At 34.7% G+C, this 23348-nt stretch overlaps 1 protein-coding gene across 6 annotated transcripts in view; it reads left to right on the plus strand.

Annotated features, from left to right (window-relative positions):
* PAN3 (poly(A) specific ribonuclease subunit PAN3) overlaps window positions 1–23348 on the plus strand; it is a 137546-nt gene that overhangs the window by 90708 nt on the left and 23490 nt on the right. For 3 of the 6 annotated variants that reach the window (XM_013046997.2, XM_045069625.1, XM_045069628.1), the window contains 7 exons: window positions 7880–8127; window positions 9257–9313; window positions 10637–10741; window positions 11575–11632; window positions 20340–20501; window positions 20738–20854; window positions 20942–21043. In XM_013046997.2, coding sequence (XP_012902451.1) covers window positions 7880–8127; window positions 9257–9313; window positions 10637–10741; window positions 11575–11632; window positions 20340–20501; window positions 20738–20854; window positions 20942–21043 — 849 coding nt within the window. The remainder of the gene's footprint in view (window positions 1–7879; window positions 8128–9256; window positions 9314–10636; window positions 10742–11574; window positions 11633–20339; window positions 20502–20737; window positions 20855–20941; window positions 21044–23348) is intronic. The other 3 variants (XM_045069627.1, XM_045069629.1, XM_045069626.1) reach the window with 2 other exon arrangements.

The following is a 23348-nucleotide window of genomic DNA, read 5'->3' on the forward strand; positions in this document are numbered from 1 at the left end:
AATAGCAATGGTCAACATCTTGATAGCATACACATTGATTTTTTTCTTCACACCTTCTTGTTATACTCAGGTAATTCTGGTGATGGCATTCTCCATTACCTGGTCATGGCTGTTGCTCTATTTAGCATCTTGGTTGTTGATGTTAAAAAGAGGAAACTTTCACCTCTATATTTATTTATTTTTAACAGATTGCTTGTGTGCTGACAACTATAACAAAGTATAGTTAGGAATACAGAGAGGATTAAAGTATATGGTTCTTTCCTACAAAGAGACAATTTAAAATGTGTGGTACCTGCTGCAAAATATAAAATCCAAAATGATGGGAATAATTTTAATATATGGGTATTGAGAAAATGTTTTATAGAGTGAGAAGACTTTTTAGAAGGATGATTTGGAATTGACCGTAAGGACGGGGTTTAGAGAATTTGGTGTTGGCCAGGAAGGTTGTTGATTAACCTCCCAGAGGAGGAAGGAGCTTGGGAGACTTGTGGATACATGAGGCAGCATGGTGTCTTCATTGCATTGAATCTTTAGATGAAGAGAATCATCATCATTACATCTTTGTATCTGTGAACATGGACTATCTATTCTTTTCCTTTTTTCCAGGTCTTTCTACAGAGTTATGTAATTTTCTGTGTTTCGGGTCTTAAATATATTTTGTTGGAGCTTCTGAAACACTTCATAGTATTTGTTGGCATTATAATTGGTGTCTTTAAAAAATAAAGTTTTTCTAAGTATCTAGTGTGTAGATAATGGGATTGACCTTTGTATGTTGATTACTTTTATATTTCTAATATTTTATAGATTCTTGTATGTGTGCAAATTATGATAGTTTTATTTTTTTCCTTTGCAACCTTTCTTCTATCATTTTGTTGTATTGCCTAAGGCATTTGTGTGGTATTATTTAGAAATAGTCATAATTGGCATTTTTTTGTCATGGTCTTGATTTTAAAAGGAATGTTTCTGATGTTTCACATTTAGGGAGATCTTTACTCTTGGCATCTCAGCTGCATCTGTATTTGAGAGGACATCTTTTTTATAACCTTTCTGAAAGAAAAAAATAATTACTTTTTGTTTTTTCCTAGTAGGGATTTAAAAGTAACCTGAGCTCTTTTTTTGTGAAGCATTTATTCAGTGACTCCTGTGGGTCTAAAAGATGAGCAAAACAAAAATACCCACTTTTATGGAGTTCCCAGCTTTTATTTTTCATTTTATGGCTTTTAATTGTTTACCATTATCCTGTCAATTAAAAAGTCTTAGTTGATGGGTATTGCCAAATTGATTTCCAAGAGATTGTAATAACTGATACTACAAGTGTGTGACAGTTTATATGCTACCCACCTTTTTAATAATTGTTGAAATAAACTTTTTTTTAATCTGTGCCAGTCTGTGAAGGAGGCCAGTGGTAATGCTGGTCTTAAATTGCATCTCTTTGTCAGTGAATAACTGCATCCTTTTTTATATTTGAGGCATTTAATTTTCTTGTCCACAAAATGACTAGTAGCGTAATTTTTCCTTTTGCTTTTAATTGCTTTCTGTTGTCTTAATGATTTTAAGAACTATACTAAGCAGATTAGCCATTTTTTAAGTGTTGGAAGTATCTTATTTTTTGCCGTGTTGGAAATTTATTTTTGAAGAAGTTAAATTAACATTTTCTTTTGGTTTTTTTCATTTTGTGTCTTCATAACATGGTGTGTTTTAAAATATTCTTTGAGGTACTTTTCTTCTTGAACTCTTAACTATTCAATCTGAATATTTATTTGAAATTTATGTAGGTAAAATGAATGAAAGGGTCAGTTTGCTTATATCTTTTTTTTTCTAAATAATTAGCTTTGCTTATATCTGTATTTATTGTATCATTTAGTGCCAGCAGTAAATGATCATATCTGACTACTGTCCTCTATTCCACTAAAGTTTGAAATGCCGCCTTTATCTTACTTCTTCATACGTATTTGAGGTCAAGTTCTGTGCCCATTCTGTATGGACCCACTATTTATGTAACTCTTTATCAAACATTTTTATCACTGTAGCTTTTTTTTTTTAATTAATGTAGCTTTTATCACTTTTTACTATCTTCTGGTCTTATATCATACTTTTTCTTCTTTTACTTTTGTTCTACTCTGCTTAATTTTCTTTAGTAATTTTCCTGACTATTAATGTTTATTTTTTCAGTTAATTATAATTGGTTTGCCTAATTATAAAAAATTCTATTGGTATTATATTGAACTAGCATTAGTTAAGGGTAGAATTGAAATGTTTAAAACAAGTAAGTACGAGTATTTATTTCCTTTTGTTTGAGTCACCTTTTGTTTCTGTTAGTAGAGTTTTAATCTCTTCTTAATATAAGCTCAATATTTCTAGTTAAGCCCAATATTTTTATTATTTGTTGGTTGAGTTAAAACCCCCAAATCATGAAATTCACCAGTTAGTATACTAACTGGTGAGTATGCTAACATATTCACAACTGTGTAGCCATCATCACCGTCTAATTCCACATTTCTTCACCCTAAAAGGAAACTTCATACCCAGTAGTAGTGACTCCCCATTTTCTCTATCTCCAGTCCTTGGAAAGCACTAATTGACTTATGTCTTTATAAAAGATTTGCCTGTTCTGGACATTTCATATAAATAGAATCATATAATAAATGGCCTTTCATGTCTGGCTGCTTTCACTTAATGTTTTCAGGCTTCATCTATGTTATAGCACATAGCCAGATTTCCCCCATCTTATCATGGGTGAATAACATTCCATTGTATGGATGGATCAGATTTTAGTTACACATTTATCAGTTGATAGACATTTGAGTTGTTTGTATTTTTTTACTATTATCCATAGTGCTGCTATGAGCATGTAGGTACAAGTGTGCATTTAAACATATGCTTTCAGTTCTCTTGGGTAACATACTTAGGAGTAGAGTTTTTGGATTATAGGATAACTATGCTGAACAATTTGAAGAACTGTCAAACTGTTTTCCAAAGTGACTGCATCATTTTACATTCCCATCAGCGATGCACGAGGATTTCAGTTTTTCCATTTGCTTGCTAATATTTGTTACTGTCCTTGTTTCTGATTGTATTCTAGTGGTATGAGGTGGTTTTGTGGTTGTGATTTCTATGTTTCTAATGACTAACGATGTTGAGCTTGTTTTATATGCTTATTTCCCATTTGTATATCTTCTTTGGAAAATGTTTATTCACATCCTTTGCCTGTTTTAAAATTTGTTTTTATTGTTGAATGATAAGAGTTCTTTATATATTCTGCATACTAGCCCATTATTGAATTTTCCCTTTAATTTCAGTGATTGTTTTTCACTCTTAAAGAGTCTAGTTCTGTTTCAGAAGAACAAATATTCTGTTTTTCATGATGTTTGTCATTTCTCTCATGTCTTTAATCATTTAAGTTTTATGTCTTTTACAGCGTTCTGTTTTCTGAGATTCCTTTTTCTCGGAGTATTAATTCTCAAGTATATTGTGTATGCTGACTCTTATTTTGGGAGTTCTTTTAAAAAGTGGGATTGTTTTTCTGGGGAGAGATCGAGTTTTTGTGTGTTCTGAGTTGTAGAAGCATTCATCAGAACAGTTAGTGTTTGCTTCGTGCAAGTGTCCAATGCAGTTTAAGCTTTATATTAATTTCTCACTGGGATGCCTATACCATGTCTTCTGGTAATTTTTCCCCCTATACCTGTACATGATACAGGCACCGGGTTCTTCTCTCTCGATACAACCCCAGCCGCCGCCTTTCCTCCATCTCTCTTCCACAAGCAAGCTTACTTTTTGCCCCTATGCACCAGTAGGTAGAAAGACGTTTTCTCATTCTACATTCACTGATGTGGCAGCTATTCCAGACTTCTTGGCTTCACACTGAATTAGAATTCCATTCCCCATGTGTTATGGGCTGAAGGCCATGTTTCATATTCTCATGTGGGCATTAAAGTCTCAAAGCCTAGGTTTTTTCTCAAACTGCCCACAGTATAACCTCATAATTCCAAATTTTTTAAACATTTCTTACTCTTGGAATTTTTTTGTTGTTGTTCTTTTTTACCTGAGCTATATTTTAAATTTGGGTCATATTATATCTTGTAGTTCCATCTGTTCACAGCATTGATGGGGGTTGAGCGGAGGGTATCATGTTACCTTAGTCTCTCACATTCCCTAGAAACAGTATTGCCCTAACTGGTTGCTTATATTTGGGAATGCTGTTCATTTAGCATATATTAATATTGTAACCATTTGCTTTAATGAATTCTGTCATTATTACAAGAGTCTTTTTGTTAGTTTTCTTGGGTTCTTCATGTATAGAATCATGTCATCCAAAAACACTGATAACTTTGTCTCTATATATTAGCCTTGAGGTTTTTTTAAATATAATTTCTTACATTTTGTTAATTCCTCTGGTTAACTCCTCCAGGGAGCATCTCTTTACTGTTTCCTCACTTTTATTTGAATTAGGATACATTTAAGAGAAGATTGTTTTAAATGTTCTAAAGCAGTTAACTTAACATATATGATTTAGGTCTCATCAGATACCAAAACTACACTATAATTTATTAGGTGAATTTGCATATTCACCTAATAAATTATAGTGTAGTTTTGGTATCTGATGTCACCAAAATGTCATTCTAAGAGTAAACTACAAAAACACAAAAAATGAATACAAAAATGAAATATTTCTGAATCATTTTTTAAATACAGATTTTCATTCTTCCAGATTGTCTCTTATGGTACAGTATCCTCAGTGGTTACTGTATTTGCTTTAGTGTTCTGGTGGTTGAATACCAGTGAAGATCAGGGTGTTAGTGTTGTAATAATCACAAGTAGTACTTATCCCTAGTATAAGGAAAGATAGAACTTATAAAGGAGTATTTACATGTGAGAGAGATAAAACCAAATCTGTTCATTTTAATTCTTATTTATTTTTGACTACTCATTTCTATAATATTGTTCTACTTCTTTGTGCTGTGGGTAAGTTAGTATTGTATCTAGGCAGTTGACATTAACTATGTTGTGCCCATTGTCTTCACAGTAGTTAGGTACAGAATACCTCTCTTTGAGCAGATGTGTGCATTTTTTACTCAGTTCTTTAACATGTTTGTAAAATATTCTGGTGACACAAAGCTGTGCCTTCTGTGACTGGGTTTGATGTTTTGCTAAGTTAGGGGTTAATTTCATTTTTAGCTTCCTATACATTTAAATAGTCTGTTGCCCCTATGAGTGGTGATGCTTAATATTGTACATGTTTCATTTTGAATGTATTTAAATAACTGTAATCCGCCTCAGCTCAGATATATGAACTCAGATTTCAGTGCTGTAACATTCTATTAGAATAGCTACAAAATTACAAAGTCTTAAGAGAAAGCTTTTACTTTACTACTTAAAAATTCTACTATACTTGAATTTCCTTCTTAACTGACCAGATTGTTTTTGGTAAATCTTTTGCCACGTATTCAGCCTTAAAGAGAGAGTCTACCTTTTGTCTCACTTGAACACCTACTTTGATGTCAGAGTCTTTCCCTGCACCCCATGCTGCACCTCCTCCACCCTGTGTGGCTCACGTAGTCACAAACTGAGTACTGGCTACTACCGTGGGCAATGGATCCCCTTTCGGCTTTCCTAGTACAAGACTTAGGAACTGGGCGACTGGATAGCATATTGGCTAAGAGCACAGGCTTTGGAGTCAAACAGACCTGAGTTGAGTCTTGGTTCTTTGGTTTAATAACCTAGATTCGTCCTTACAATACATTTAAAACCTTTTTTCTTCACAGTGAGGTGAATACTATATACCTACCTCACAGGGTTGTTGTGAGGATTACATAGACTGTTGTATATGAAGTACTTTTATTAGGGTCCGCCACGTGGAAAGTGCTCAATAATTGGTAGCTATTATTTATTGCTGTTACTTTAAGTTTAAAGGTGGTAAACAAATTTATTCATCTTTGGTGACTTGGCCAGTTTTGTCTTGGAAAGACTTGGACACTAGCTTTAGGAAAACTATCTTAAATGCATTTCACATTAGGTAAGTGGGGAGTATTTATCTTTTGAAAATAGTTAAATAATTCAATTTTTGCTTTTTGGATTATTCTTCAATTAAATGTATAATATAGAGTTAGAAGAATAGAACTCTGGACAGTTTTGCCTTTTTTTTTTTTAAATAAGCTTATATCTTAATTTAGTAGCCTGGCTTCCTTATAAATAATGATTTTTTGAAAAGTGGTTTAGATTTTTAAAGTCTGTCAGACACATTTAAGACGTACTTGAGAATGCCTGGCCTATTTTAATGTCAGTGCAGTAGACATTGTGTTATAGCAGTAGGAGTGTTATGTTTGGAGTTTGGAGACTTGGGTTTGAGTCCTGGCTTTGCTGTTGAATTTGCACAAATGTCACCGGTCAAATCAAAACCTCTTGATGTCTGAATTCTAATCTCTACTATGGTGCTTGTAACTTGACCGGCATCACCTGCCCAACTCATTTAGTTGCTCAGAAAACCAGACAAAATAATTAAGTTAAGGCTCTTAAAAAGTGCAAAGAGCTGTTTAGAGTAAAGTTAGTGTTAATCTCAGTTCTCACTTTAGTTTTGTCCAGCTACATCTTTCCAAAAAACAATGTTGGTGTTTAATGAATGCCTCAACATTGAAATTCATGTCCCTGTTAATTATATTTCTCTGACCAGAGGCATTTTGATCAACTTTTTCCTTGCATTGTGAGATGGCACGTTACTCTAAAAGTGTGGGTTTTAGTCATTCCCCAAATGGCCAGAAAACAGTTTGTGGATAAGCCGAGTTTTTCAGAAAGTGTAACTGTAGCTCTAGAAACCCCTTTCAATCTCTGCTCAGAACTGATCACCTCCATTAAGCCTTTGATTAACCTACCTGGTTTTAATTAATTTGCATTTCATCTGCATTTATGCATGTAGTTTGCAGTATATTAATTTATATTTGAGTGTTTTTGTAAGTCATTTTTTGTCTTTACATGTGACCTGGTCTTGTTTTCTCAGCTAGCTTGGAATCTCCTGAAGGGTTACTGACAATTATCCTTTCCCTTTCTTCACCTTAGAATCATTAATAGTGGATGCCCTACCAAGAATGGTTTCTTTTTTTTTTTTTTTCCAAGAATGGTTTCTTACTAGTTGCGTTTGAATAAAACTTTTGTTAGAATCTAGTGGCATCAGTTGGCCTAATTTTAGAAAGTATGCATCTGCAGAAATTTTCGTTTGTTTTAGTATATGCCTACTTAGAGTTAAAGATAAAAGGCATCAGAACAGTATATTGCTTGATTAAAAAATGTAATGTATAAGCTGTCATGTATTTCAGCTAAGACTAGACTTAGTCGTTCTGCTTTTTCAAACCATTCTGTTAATTGTATTTGGCCAAAAGAAGTCTAGTAAAACTCCTTAAATAGTTTGGTTTTTAATACTATAGTACTTTAGGGTAACATGTTGTTTGTATTGTTAATAGCCATAGCTTTAAATAATTCTTCACAAAAAGGGAATTGGGTCCTTTATGAAAGAAAGGCTTTTAAAAAGGCTTTCAAGAGTCCCAGTTTGTTATTTCTCATTTTTCCATTAAATTAATTTGTCAAATTACTAATGATTCTTACTGTTGAAGTTTCTCATGTAAACCTTGATATGGAGGAGACTATTCTTGCAATAAATTTCCTAGTTTATTTGAAAATGTCTATCTTTGAAAAAAGAAACATCTTTACATTTGCTTTCATCAAAGCTTTCTCTAAAACAAACCAAGATAAAATTATGGCTTTTATTTTTGCCCTTGAATTTGCTAAAGATGATGTTTCTTCCAAATGAATGTTTGCATTTTAATTTTCCAGATGTGTTTCTTTAAAACCAATTTTTGCTCCCTAAGAAACATTTTTATATCTTCTTCAGGAATGTCCCTGTCTGCTGGATCTTCCCCTCTTCATTCTCCCAAGATCACTCCACATACTTCTCCTGCTCCTAGAAGAAGAAGTCACACTCCAAATCCAGCAAATTACATGGTGCCTTCTAGTGCCTCTACACCTGTTAATAATCCTGTTTCTCAGACTCCATCTTCTGGTCAGGTGATCCAAAAGGAAACTGTTGGTGGGACGACTTACTTCTATACAGACACAACCCCAGCACCTTTGAGTGGAATGGTATGTCTGCATTAAAGGAGAAGTGATAGTACTCTTACAACAGTTTCTTCTTATTAATGAGATTAATGAGGAGGTTTACCCCCTCTTGTATCTTTTTATTGTGATGTGAAAAAGTGAGTATTTGATTTTCTAACTTAGACGATAATTCTAATCTCTCCTTATCTCTTCAAAGTAAACTGTTTCTGCAGTAATAATAATTCCAGTTTTGGACAAATCTGGTTTTAATCACAAATGAAATTATATTCAAGCTCTCGTTCAGTACTTCATGGCATGTTTTGTTCATGGGGTTACCTTATACTTGTGCTATCTAGAGCTGAGGTTTGCTACACTTGTTTATAGTTATAGGTGGTTTTACTTCTAGTAAGAAGTCAGAGAAAGTAGATGGTTTCTTATCCTAGTTACTGAAAACAAACTCATGATCAACTCTTGCTTCAGATGAGGCAGTGATTCTGGATAGTGGAGGACCCGTAGTGATAAGAGGTCTCTAAAATGGGTTTTTGGTAAGGAGGGGGGAAACCCAGGGGAGGCCCCTGATCATGGGTGAGGAAAGAACTAACGAGGGAGGAGGGAAAGGGCAGAGCGGGAAATGTCGTCATGTTCCACAAATCGTACCTTTTAGCTTAATTACTATGTCTGTGTTCAAAAATTGTTTTTTAATTAATACAGTAAAAGAAGTAGTAGTAGTTGAAAATCTTGTGAGTTAGAAAGGCAAATTCCATGAAAACATAAGAGCTGATCTAAATTGTAGACATTTGACATAATTTCAGATGATAGTTTCATCAATTTTAAATGAAAAGTGTATTTGGATTTTAGTAAGATTTTGATCTCACAAGTTAAGTTAATGGTTTATTTTGATTAATATTTTACTAAAAGGCAATTTGAATGGAAAGATGACAAAGTTCTTTTATATTTTTTAAGAGTCTCAGTCCTGCCATTGTTTCATGACTCATGAATCTTAGAACCTCTGAGCCCATTTCCCCAGTTGTAAGTGGGGATAATAATACCTGACCTCCTTATGAGAAATAAATGTTAAAACTTTTATAGAAGTACTTGTAAATTATGTAAAATGCTTTTTAAAAACTAATAAATAGCTAATAGTTTTGTTCTGTTTTGTTTTGTTTTTGGTCAGAGATCTTTCAAAAATTATCACAGAACAGCTTGCCGAACAGAAGGTCAAATAATTGAGGTAGAGTAGAGACTTTCCTTGGTTCTTTCAAGTAAGAATTCCATCAATGTTTTACCTTTTTTGGGGGTTTATTATATTTTGTAATTATTTACATTTTTATTATATTTTATCATATTTGTAGAAAGAGAAAATTTAATCTATAAAGAGGTTCTTTTGTCACAAAACTGTCTCAACTGTTTTTGTAGAGATTATATATGGCACATTTTTATGATGTTTTTACCCTTCAGACCACTCTTAAAAATATGCTCATGGTAAACCTGAGGTGGTTAAGCCAAACTGTGCTATCTGGTGTAAGAAAACCAAGGCAAGAAAAAGGAGGTATTATTCTCCCTACAGATAAAGGTCAAAGGAAACCTTACAGGTATTGCGAAACCACTTCCTGATTGAGATTCAGAGCAAGAGTAATCATCTGAGGGCAGCAGAAATCAGCTGAATTCATTTTTCAAAGGGCGGGGTGGGGTGGGGGAGTGTTTCAGCTTGTAAAATGAAGAAAGAGAAGATAGTTTAGAATGTACCTCGATTTTGTGTCAGGGACCAGTGAAGAGGAAGGAGAGGCATAGGAAAAGAGAAGAAGCAAGGGGTGGGAAGAGTTCAGTTCCGAGAAGCTGGAAGATTTAGTAACTTGGCTGTAGTTTGCCCAGAAAGTATTTAAGTAGATTGTTGCTCCCTTCTGTTCACCTAAGCTGCAAACCCAGACCCAGAGTAAGTCAGCTAGTCCTCTTTACGGTTGCAGTTTGAGGTGTTTAGCCTGGTCTATGGCCATACCACCCTGAACACGCCTGATCTTGTCTGATCCCAGAAGCTAAGCAGGGTCGGGCCTGGTTAGTACTTAGATGGGAGAAGCATTTAGCCAGTATGTACACAACGGTTTGTTTAGGTTGGCCACAAAAAGCCCGTCAAGGGGGTGGTTCTTTGGTGAGCCAGGGCAATGTTACCTCATTATCTGACTGAATCCAAACACTTTGAATATCTGCTTTCATCCTCTCTTTCAACTGCTTAAAAAATATTTACAAACTATAACTTTTCTTCCAAAGAGCAGCTTTGGCTTCTCATTGGAAGTTAAATTTTACTGTAATCGAAGAAATGTTTTCTTTCTCGTTAGATTTTTATATTCATTATTACATTATGAGATTATTTTTAAAGTGAGTTCATTCAAAAAGTATAGTAATAACAGCTCTTCTGAGGTGTTTAATTCATTATCATTAAAATGTATTCATTTATCTATCACTGTCATTTAAAGATTAAAACTTTATCAAAACAATGATAAAGCTTATCAGTTGAGAACAATTGGTCATTACATTTCCCGCCTCCCTACCTTTTTAGGTATTTCCAAACTATCATATTTATCCTCCAACTGCACCTCATGTTGCTTATATGCAACCAAAAGCAAATGCACCTTCCTTCTTCATGGCTGATGAACTCCGACAGGTATGCTTTCAGAGTCCCTGGTGGAAATACTTCATGTCTGTTGTGCTTTAGCAAACAACTGGGGAAAGAACAAAGCTCTTTTCAAATCATACAACTTAATCAAATATGCTGTACTAAAGTAGATAGAATTTAGAATTTATGAGTTCTCATTGATTTGTTTATTTAAGGAAACCTGTTATTCAAGAAAATTGCAAGTATGTATTGGGACATAAAACAGACAAGCTGTTTAAATGGGATACCTTTTTATACTTCCTATCCTGTACATTGAAAAGTCTCTCTAATGTAATTAAATAAATTATTTAAGTGGTTTCTAACCTTCAGGCAACTTTTTGCTAATATCTATAGGATGAGAATAAGTAGTTTTGGCCTAGAAATAAACCTTATTTTAAAAGAGATTAAAATTTTCTATAAAGTAAGTTTTATCAAATAGTTTTTTTTTAAGGTAAACTAACCTAGGTGCTATTTGATATGTAGAATTTCATTTTATACTTATATTCTCAGAAAAATTTTTATTTTACAGAAGTAGGTTATACCAGTATTGTACCAGTGTTGACAAGTGAATTACTGACAAGCTTAGAGTTGGCCTTGAGTTTGCCACCACAGGGTTAGTTATGTGCTTTGGGTTATAGACAGCTACTTCACCCCAACCCTAATTGTGGCTAGGTCTGTCCTATCTAGTTAGACATTTTATCATTATTAGAAATATCACTTCATGTTATTAACATTAAAAACTACACATACCCCAAAATATTAATACTTAACGTTAGTTATAATAGAAAATCTGATTTCAGAAGCTATGTTTATATGTAAATATACTTGTTTTCTTTTCTTAGGAGCTGATTAACAGGCATTTAATAACAATGGCTCAAATTGATCAAGCAGATATGCCAGGTAAAATATGAATATGAATTTATCCTTTTAAAGGATATTATAATCTTTATGTACATGTTTTTATGTCTTGAGCAGCAGTTGCTAGTTATGAATATTTTTATTTGAAATCTACTTTTGAAGAGTTCCAAGATGCCACTGATCATGTAGTTACTTCACTTTTGTGACAATATTCTAGTTCGTTAAAAAAAAAAAAGTGCTTTTAGAATTCATGGTGATTTACATCACCTTGCACGGAAATATTAGTGTCTTCTGAAATTTGATGAAATATGGATAAACAGAGGGGGAAGGTAATTACTATTTTTGAAACTATGGTACCAGTGTGCTAATTAAATTCTTTATGTCTTACTTTCTCACAAAAATTTTATGTATGAGGACAACTGAAGTTGACAGGAAGGCTAAGTAATTTGGCTAGTAATCAGCTAGTTGGGTCAGAATTTAAACCTAGGTTATTCTGATTGTACCACAGTGTTTCTTAGAATGCAATTAAAATCTCTTTCCTTAGCTTATTCTGTATATAGCAAGATTAAATATGGTATAATTGAGCAGAACTTTACAAATAAGGTAGTAGGAATACATTTGCCATAGAGATAATCTCAAAACATGCAGTTGTAATCAAGAATTCAGCATAGTCCACTGTGTATCTTGTTGATTGCTAAAGAATTAAAAGAAATATGTCTACCTATTATGCCTCAAGACCAATCTTTTCAGTTTAGAACTTACCATAGCCTTGAGATTTTCAGGTTGGAATTTTCCCTCATTATTTAACATTGTCTGTGAAGCCCTAGCCAGGGTAAAAGGAGAAAATAGGTTTATTTTTGCCTTTCTAGTCTTTATGATGTCATGTATAAATAATATAATTGGAGATTAGACATAATTGGAAATTATGATAGAATTTAGGAAATAGCTGGATATAAGAATAATACATGTCAGTTAAATGTCTATAGACCAGTAGCCAATTAACTTAAAATATGATGAAAAGATGTTACTTGCAGTCGTTTCAGGTTATCAGCAGCTAGGAATAAATACAGCAAAAGATATGTGAAATAATCTCAATGGGGGAGACTTACTAAGAGATATCAAGTAAGATGAATAAATAGAGTAAAATGCTATATTAGAAATAAGAAGACATAATGATTAAAATGTCGGGTTTTCTAAACTGATGTGTAGGTTCGGTTTAATTGTAGTCAAAGCATGCGAGCTGTTTTTACTCATAATTCTTCTGACACCCATTTTGTGTCCTAACTATTTATTAAGGGCTCAGCCCCACAGAAATACTCCTGTTTCAGATGCCAGCTGAAATGGGTTACCCAGGCTACCCACACTGTGTGTGGCCAACTACATATTTGGGGGTTTCCACAACCACTACCACCACTTCCCCATCCCCCCACACCATTGTTTCAGTAATTTGCTACAATGACTCACTTTAGGTACTACTGCCTGTTTAGTATAGGGGATACAACTCAGAAGAGGCAAATGGAAGAGATGTTTAGGGCAAAGTAAGGCGGGGGAGGGGGGACGGGGATATGCATAACCTTTCCAGGTGTGCCACTCTCGTAGTACCTCAGTGTTTTCATCAACTTGTAAACTCTCTGAATTCTACTATTAAGATTTTGTGTTTGTTTTCATTCTGATTGGAAGTTTCATTGTGTGAGCAGGGTTGATGAAATCTTTAGCTTTTAGTGGTGAACTGAATCTTTAACTTCTTTGTCTAACGTGGGAGTTAGGAGAGAGGGGTGAAAGTCCTAAACTGTCAATCAAAGTTTGATCTTTATTTTTTAAAATTATATTATAGCATAATAGAGCTTTTCATACTATATGATGAAATTATCAAAGAGCAAAGGACCGAGACTACCTGAGGTACTTTGAAGATGATGAAGAAGAATCTGGTTGTATTGAGGAACGGAAGGCATGATTTGAGTCTGTAATAACTGTGGACAGGGCAATGGATTAGACAGATCGGTTAATGGACAGGGCTAAGGAGAGCCCGGACACATTCTGTGGTATACGTGGCATTGTCAGTGGGGAAAGGAGGCATTGAAAAATGGTTTTCTTTATGGGAAAAGATAAAATTGGATCATTATCTTTAACCACATCTGAAAATCAATTCCAAGTTCATTAAGAACTCAACTGTATAGGGGCACCTGGGTGGCTCAGTGGGTTAAAGCCTCTGCCTTTGGCTCAGGTCATGATCCTAGGGTCTTGGGATCGAGGCCCACATCGGGCTCTCTGCTCAGCGGGGAGCCTGCTTCCCCCTCTCTCTCTGCCTACTTGTGATACCTCCCTCTCTCTCTCTCTGTCAAATAAATAAAAAATGTCTAAAAAAAAAAAGATCTCAACTGTATAAAACAAAACTATAGAAACTCTTACTATAAAATCGGTGAATAGTTTTAATATTTCAGTGGGGAAAGATTTCCTCTACAGAAGACAAAGATCATTGTCTCTTAAAGAAAATACTGATAAATTTTACTAAATTAGAATTAAAAACAATCCAAAGATACTCAGAGTAAAGAAAAAACCTGGAAGAAGGTATTCACACAGCTGATGAAGAATATAAAAAACATGATCAGGTAAAAGCATAAATGACTCCATTGAAAAGGGCCAAAAGAGAGGAGTAGACATGTGAAGAAAGAAGAAATTCACCTGACCAATAGATATATGACAAGATGTTGAACATCATTGATAATTAGGGGAAAATACAAATAAGATATCATTTTATTCATTCATTCATTCATTTATGGATTATATTTATTTATTTGCAAGGGAGAGAGAATGAGCAGTGGGGAGGAGCAAAGGCAGGGCAAGAGAGAAGCAGACTCCCTGCTGAGCAGGAAGCCCAATGCGGGGCTCTGTTCTAGGACTCGGAGTTCATAACTCAAACCAAAGGCAGACACTTAGCTGACTGAGCCACTCAGGAGCTTGATTTTAAAGTCTCGTCGTATAAAGTATTAGGATACGGATCTGCAGATTCTCCAGTACACTGTTGTTGGTACTATAAATTGGTGAACTTGTTACCACTTTGGAAAACTCCTAAAGTTGAGTATCTGGTATGCAATATGATCCAGCAATTCTCTTCTGGAACTACATAAACTCCTATACATTTTCTTTTCTTTCTTTCCTTTTTTTAAAGATTATATTTATTTATTTGACACACACACACAGAGGGCACAAGCAGGCAGAGGGAGATCGAGAAGAAGCAGGCTCCCCGCAGAGCAGGGGAAGTCTGATACAGGACTCGATTTCATGACCAGAGCTGAAGGCAGTGGCTTAATCAACTGAGCCACCCAGGTGCCCCTCCCATACATTTTCAAATGCAAAATGTGTAAAGTATCCATATTGATGTTGCTTAAAATAGCAGAAACTTTGATCAATTCAAATGATAGTGGAACATTGTACAGTGGCTTAAATGAAGAAAGTTTACTGACATGCAACAATACAGAAGACTCTCAGTAATAAAATAGTAAAGTTAGTTGCAGGAGACTACATATAGCATGATAGCTTTTTGTAAAGTTAACTAAAATTATGTATTTACATTTAAGTAAATGTATGTATATGCGTATGTGTGTATTTTTATGTAATAAAACTATAAAAAGAGAAGGAAGTGAGAAGGAAGGCAGAGGTTGGTAGAGAGCCATATATTTAGATGTAGGTTAAAGTAATTGAGCTTTTGAGTGCTGAGTTTGCAGATGCTTATTATGTTATTAAGCATAATTAAATAAAAGCAGTCCCTGCATAGACATGAACCGGTGATTTGAGTGTCACAAGCTAAAGGTTATGGTTAATCCAGTTCTGTGCCCCTGTGTTCAACAAATTTTAATAAATGCTTTTTTTTTCTGTCACTGTTCTAACTGCTCTTTTTCGTGTCTTATGTTTACTGTTAATCTTCATCTCATGTTGACTTGTTTATTAGTGTTTGATCTTGCTGGTGTTTTTTTTTTTTCTCTTCCATTCTCTGCTTCATACTCCCACCAGATTAGTACTTCTCAACTTTGAAATAATAATTTATTTCCTGTAGATCAGGGGTTCCCCAACAGGAATGATTTTCCCCCTCACGGGTCATTTGGCAATGTCTGGAACAGTTTGGGTTGTCATACCTGGCAGTGGAGTGCTACTGGCTACTAGCAGGTTGCTTCATACCCTACAATACACAGAAGAGTCCACGACGACAATGAGTGATCCAGTCCAATATGTCCATAGTGCTGAGGTTAAGAAACAGTAGTGAGTCTCAGACAGTCGATACCTTAGATCTAGCCTGTCATTCTGTATGTTCTTTGAGGGGAGGTAGGTTTGAGTAGAGCAAAGACACTGACGTTTTCTTTTTTTATCATTATTGTTAGTATTATTTGGTGGACTTGGACCCCAGCTAACACTTGGGGCTGAACTAAAGAGTGCAGCTCTGTCCATAGCCTTCCAAGTTGATTTTTCTTTATTTTGATTTTTGATATTTAATGATTTAGGCATCCCCTTTTATTCATAAAGGCACCTCCCCCTTATTCGTACTTAATTTCGTGCATTTGTTCAGTTGAGCTAGGAACAAAGAAAGAACAGAGCAACAATGAATAGTCCTATCAGTGGAAACATTTGGTTTTTAAGGTTAATATTAGGCCACATTTGATTATTTCAGGGTAGAGTGAGAAAAACAGTGTTAAAAGGTTACTCTCTGAAACAAGGTAAAATCATAATATACAAACATGAAAAGCATTTTGAAGATTATATTTAAGTCATGAGCCTTTTATAAGACCTATTATAGAGCAGGAATATTAAAATGAATGTGCACACTGGCTTTTTCATAGAGGAGGATAGGAGTTATTTTTGCATTGCTAGCAATTAGCTACATGCAGATTGGGTATAAAATATCTCCATAGCATCAGAATTAGACACTGGAAGGATATCCTTTGCATAGGGCCTAGTATTCTACTGATCCATAGTTTTGTTTGTTTGTTTGTTTTTCCTGCAGTGTAGAGAATTCAACATGCCTTGTTTGAAAGTACAAATAGGAATAAAGGAGTTAAGAGTGTAAGATTTTTAGTTGATTGTGTCCCTCACTCACTCTTTGTCCCGCTGATGCTATGAGTGCCACTGCTTGGCATAGTGAGTTTCAGGTCCTTAGTATAGCACTTACAGTTCCCTCTGATCCAGTCCCAACATAACTCTTGTCAGTTTTTTCTCTACTTGGCTCCTCCTCCGTGGTGTACCGTATTCTCCCACCACATGAGATTTTGCAGTTCCTGAACACAGTGTACACATTCAAGCCTTGGTGGTGGTGGTTCTCTTCACTCCTTCGCCATAAAGCAAAGCACTCTTCTTAGGTCATTTTAGCTCACTGAAAGCAGTCTCATCCTTCAGTTTGTAGTATATGTAGTATATGTACCAAATCTTCTGTTATATCTTTCAGTATCCTTGGGAATGGCTCCCTTCTCCCTTCTGTTTCCATGTGTAGTGGTTCTCAAACTCTGGTCTTTGACCCAGCAGCATCTTTTCTGTATCACGGAAACCTGTTAGAATGGCAAATTCTTAGGCCCTACTTAAGATCTACTAAATAAACACTGGGCATGAGGCCCAACAAACTGAATTAATTCTCTCTATGATTCTGAGGGGTGCTAAAATGTAAGGACCAGTGCCATAGTGAGTTGTACTAGTTTCATATCTATTTTCCTTTTACTGTATTATGTTTTCTGTAAATCTCTGTCGTTCTTTTCTAAGTGTCTCGATAACCTGTATTTCATTAATACGGGTTCACCAATACATAGTAGGCACTTATTACATTTTTACTATTTTGAAATTAATGACTTCCTCTTATTAGGTGCTCCTCATGAAATATCCAGAAAACAAAATTTTATTCATCATCTGTATGTGGAAATTACACTGATTATTAAAATAATAAATGGGCAGAAATTACAGCTACATTCCCTTGTTTGTATATACCTTCCTTGTACTGCTTTATTTCAGAAGAACATGCTACTTGACCTTGTTTTGAAAGTTAGATTGAATCAGTGTTTGTTTTGCACTATGGCCAAAATACTGGCTGGGGGTTAAGAGCACAGGACTATAAAAAATCAGAGTCCAGAGTTTGCATCTCAACTCCCTGTCTAGACATGTGATCCTTATTTTCCTTACTTACGAAATAGAGAGTTCTGTCCCCTTTGGTTTCAAAAACTAAGAGTTAGTGAATGTAAGAATTTAGTAAAGGCAAGAGAGGTCATTTTGAACCTGTCTTCTGGAATGACAGTTTTTTTCATAGGGTTTTATATGTATTTCTTAAGTCATAAGTAAAAAATTATTGGTGGTTTTCATCTAGTTTGGTTTTTTTGGTTTTGTTTTTAAAAAGATTTACTGCTGTGTTTTAAAAATAGTGTTAAACAGGGTTGCCTGGGTGGCTTAGCTGGCTAAGTGTCTGACTTTTGCTTTGTCTCAGGTCATGATTTCAGGGTTGTGAGATGAAGACCCACGTTGGGTTCTGCATTCATTGTGGAGTGCTCTTAAGATTCTGTCCCTCTCCCTCTGCCCGCCCCCCCTTCCCGCTTGCTTGTACCTGTTCTCTTTCTCTAGTGAAATATAAAAATAAAAAATATAAATAGTGTTAAACATATTTATTGTAACAAATTTGGCAAGTGTGAACTAGTGTAAAGAAGAGAAGGGGCGCCTGGGTGGCTCAGTGGGTTAAAGCCACTGCCTTCGGCTCAGGTCATGATCTCAGGGTCCTGGGATGGAGCCCCGCATCGCATTGGGCTCTCCGCTCAGCAAGGGAGCCTGCTTCCTCCTCTCTCTCTCTGCCTGCCTCTCTGCCTACTTGTGATCTCTGTCTGTCGAATAAATAAATAAAATCTTTAAAAAAAAAAAAAAAGAGAATAAAAATCCTCCCACTCAGAGGTTACAATTGTTAACGTTTTTGCAGTATTCCTTAGATGATTTTCTGTGCATATTCTGCATGTTCACTAGCTTGCTTTTCATTTGAAATATCTTGAACATTCCTGAGCCATTCAAGATATTTAACAGAATGGAAGCTGTCTGGTTGGAAAATGTAATTTGATTGTATGTGAAGCATTAAAAAACTCTTGTCGTTTTGGATTGTAAAACCAGTAACAGAAAACAAATTGCCTATACTCTGTAGAGAAACCAGTCACTGAATACATTTAGTCTTTATAAGAAACAACAAATTGGGGACGCCTGGGTGGCTCAGTTGGTTGAGCAGCTGCCTTCGGCTCAGGTCATGATCCCAGCGTCTTGGGATCAAGTCCCGCATCGGGCTCCTTGCTCAGCAGGGAGCCTGCTTTTCCCTCTGCCTCTGCCTGCCATTCTGTCTGCCTGTGCTCGCTCCCCCCCCCTCTGATAAATAAATAAAATCTTTAAAAAAAAAAAAAAGAAACAACAAATTGGGATTCAAAATAAATAGTTTTTTTTAATGCCTAACTAAAGTATCATGAGCAAATTCCAATACATTATCCTGGTTATTCTTTTTTTTTTTTTTTTATGTTTAGAACATTTTATTAAAGTAAAAAATTTTTAGAATTAAGTGAAATAGAAAAACATAGTAAATATTTACAAAAACATTGATAACACTACTCAAGTCACACACATGTAAAAATGCAGAAATGTTTTACAAAGTTTGTAAATTGATAATTATGGAGATTTCTCAAAATGGATATAACCGCTCACTGTTGAGTATGGATGGCAATGATATAAGATCTTTGAGTGAATGTTGCCCCCCACTTTTTTGCAATCCAATGGTCCCTAGAAATTTGCTCTTTGGGAGATTTAAAGTTGGAAACTGCCTGAGGGGACAAGTCAAGAATTGAGATGGTCACAACACTAATTTTCTTCACCCTCTGTGTTGAGGTTATATGGACAGTGTTGAGATTATATGGACACAGCCAGGCTGTTTTTCCTCAGCCTCTGCTAGTATTCAAAAGGATATGAAGAATATGAGCAATTTTTCTTTGCCTGAGCAAAAATTCAGCACATAAAAGGCTGCGTGGGGATTATTTGTACTAGAACCATAAAGTTCTATCTGATGGAAAATTACCTATAAAACTAAGGTAAAAGAGAATTAATGATGCTCTATCTCATATATCCTGGTTATTCTTAAACATAATTTTTCTTACTTTGAGGAACACTGAAAGCATAAGGTAAAGTTGTTTTCAATTTTTTTCTTTTACATTTTGCTAGGAATTAAAATTGTGCTATTCTACCCTATGGTTGAACGTTTTGATAGATTGCCATATTTACACATACATACACAGACATGTCACACATATGCTCTAACTTAATGTTACTTGTTCTGAATTTCTTTATGCCTTAAAAAACAAGAATGCATATGCTTAACACCACTAAGTATATTTTGTGTAAACTTTATAGACGCAAAATCTGTCTTGATTTTTATTCAACATCAGAATCAATAAATGTTTAACATCTCTAAGTGAGAAAATAAATTGTTTCTAATAGCTGAGAAACAAAGAGTAGTTTTGTGCTATTAGAGATAAGAAATGTTTTCGATGTATGAAATCTGGTTGTTCTTTTGTTGTTTTATAATGCCTATTTTTATTGATAGTGAGACCAGTTTGGTTTATAGAATTGTTACAAATGTTGACACTTCCAGAATTCAAAAGTATGTTTTGATACCAGTGGTTTATGGTAGATTGGGTTTCTTTATTTCTCTGAAAGATTGATGAATATCAGGAAATTAAAGTTGTCTTCCTGTGAATTACTCTAGCAGTCCCTACAGAAGTTGACAGCTACCATAGCCTCTTCCCTCTAGAACCACTGCCACCACCCAACCGGATACAGAAATCAAGTAATTTTGGATACATTACATCTTGCTACAAAGCTGTTAATAGCAAAGATGATCTGCCATATTGCCTTCGGAGGATACATGGTAAGGAAGATAAATTATCCTCTTTTTGAAGCATGTTATTGAGGCTAAGATTATTGAAATATTCCTGCATATATTTATTTACTTAATATGCAGGTTTAAAGGATAATAAATAAATGTATTTCATTTGGAAATTAATAGCTCACAAATGATACATAACATGGCTTATTCTTCACATTTCTGATGGAATAAAGGGGAGATGTCACTTACAGTTGAGTCGAAAAGATTTTCTTTTCCAGGTTTTCGTCTTGTCAACACAAAGTGCATGGTGTTGGTCGATATGTGGAAAAAAATTCAGCATTCAAATATTGTAACCTTGCGTGAAGTATTTACCACTAAAGCATTTGCAGAGCCTTGTGAGTAATTTGTACTTGTCTTTCTGCTTATGGGCTTCATTATTTGAAGTCAGATTGCAGTAATGAGTGTTTGTGTTTTATTTTAAGCTCTTGTGTTTGCATATGATTTCCATGCTGGAGGAGAGACTATGATGAGCAGACACTTTAATGACCCTAATGCTGATGCCTATTTCACAAAGAGAAAGTGGGGTAAGAAAAAGATGCAAGCGCACTATGTTTTGACAAATGCTTTTGCTCTGTGAAAGAGTAGTTTTGTATTTTTAAATGCATGTAAATTTGTCCCTGTAATCAATGCATTTTAAAAAGAAATGTCTTAAAGAATTGAAGTCAATCTGTAACCAGCTGGAAAATAGGGTAGTGTGTGTATAGACTGAGATGAAGACAGGGTGTGAAAGATTCATGGAGGTATTTGAAGACTGAATAACCAAGAATATGATAGAAGTTTTTTCCTTTTAAACATTTTTTTTTTTTAAATACAGTGCTTTCTGAAGAAAGACTGTTTGAAAAATGATGCCTGTAGCTTCACTGCCCAAAGCACAGCCATTATCATCTCTTTGTATATTTCTTTCCAGTCTTGGTTTTTTGCTTTGGTTAGTTTTTTTGGTCTCCTTTCATATCATTTCCTTTTCCTTTTATCATTTTGTGTCATTGCATCTTTCATTTATTTTAAGTATTTTATTTTTTTAATCGTTTATATTTTCTTTTTTTAAAATTTAATTTTTCTTGTGTTCCAAAATTCATTGTTTATGCACCATACCCAGTGCTCCAAGCAATACGTGCCCTCCATAATACCCACTACCAGGCTTAACCCACCCCACCCCCAAAATCCCCATTTTCCCCTAAGTTTTATATTCTCTGAATATAATTTAATGACTCATAGTCCAGTGTGACTATATAGCATTTATGAAATGATTTTCCTAAAAAGATGCCTTTTTTTAAAGGTAGGACTTCATGTTACTTAAGGAATTAGTCTTTGAAATAAATTCTCAGGTAGCATTTACTTAAGCAGGAATATATTCTTTTTTTTTGCCCCTTTCCAGTATTCGTAGTTCAAAGAACCAAAATATTGTAGCTATGTTCCAATAGATGTTTATTAAAGGGTAAAATAACTTCAGAGTAAAAGTAGGTCCATTTTGAGATGTCTGTTAATTAACTTCTATTTGGAGAGGAAAATGTATGTATCATTCTCTTGTTTAGTGACAGGAAAAGAAGCATTGAATTCTTTTAAAAAAATGTTTATTATTGAAGTTGACAAACCATTGCATTTTTTACTGTGGCTTTTAATCTCTTTAAAATTTTCTTGAGTACATACTGAGAAAAACTAAGGAGAAAGAAAGATGTGAATCCACGTTATACTATCTTTTGAATTGTGACTCCTTAAAGACTCTGAATTATGGATAAAAATATATTACTTCTGTTTACTTGTAACTTTGCTTTCTGACAGTTGGAAGAAGAAAGCTGTGGTTACATGGCTGTTTTCACGTTAAAAATCTGGTCATATGGTGTGGTCATTTTTTTTTCCTTTTGCCTTGTCATCTGTAGACACATACATAATTTTGTTGAAGGAGATGTGGTATAACTTTTCCTATAGATGAATATAGCTGTAGTTGTTCAAGTTTATTTTTGTAGTAACACCTGTGAGATGACTGTTGGCTTTAATTTATAGCTGGGTTTCTCAACCTCAGCACTGTTGACATTTAGGGCTAGATAATGATTTTGTGGGGGCTGTCTGTCCATTCCAGGATGTTAAGCAGCAGCCCTGGCCTCTACCCTCTAGATGCCAATAGCAAGCCCCTTCTCCAGTAGCGACACCAAAAATATCTCCATACATTGCCAAGTGTGACCTAAGGAGCTGAATTGACCCCTGTTGAGAACCACTGATGATAGCACTCCTTTCTAGTTAGTGTTTTAATCTTTATTTTTGGTGTTGATTGATTATTTGATGTATTATGTTTACATTTTCAAAGGAGTCATTCCTTTTTCTGATATTTGAAAATAATGTTTGAGTAGTAGATTTCCTTGGACATACTATATATACTTTGATTTGTAGGAACTTCTCATACGAGACAATTGTCAGTTTTCCTGTTGTGAATATTAAAGGAAGAAAAAAGTGTGTGTATAAACTTTTGGAGAGACATAGATGGAAGTCCTTAACGTTTTCTTATATTATTTAACTTGGTACAAATTAAAAGATTACATATAAGAAATATACTAGTTTAGAAAATGGGAATAATAATCATGTCATACTGGACTATAGGAGTTGTGATGAGAGGTTTAAAATGGCACCAGGAGGCTCTGCTGCTTTTGACAATAATAAAGGTTAAGACAGAGTCTGCCACAGAGTAAGCAAGCACTGTGTTTGCTATAAATACTTTTTTCTTATTACCATGTTTATTAAATAGTTTGATCTAAAGTCTTCATAGTCGTCTTTGATGATGTCTTGGCACTTGTTACTAGAGCCACTTTTTGAGTTATTTAACACTGTTTTCCAGAA

The sequence above is a fragment of the Mustela putorius genome, unplaced genomic scaffold, assembly GCF_011764305.1.
Source record: "Mustela putorius furo isolate JIRA1106 unplaced genomic scaffold, ASM1176430v1.1 tig00003942_pilon_pilon_pilon, whole genome shotgun sequence".
Lineage (NCBI taxonomy): Eukaryota > Metazoa > Chordata > Mammalia > Carnivora > Mustelidae > Mustela > Mustela putorius.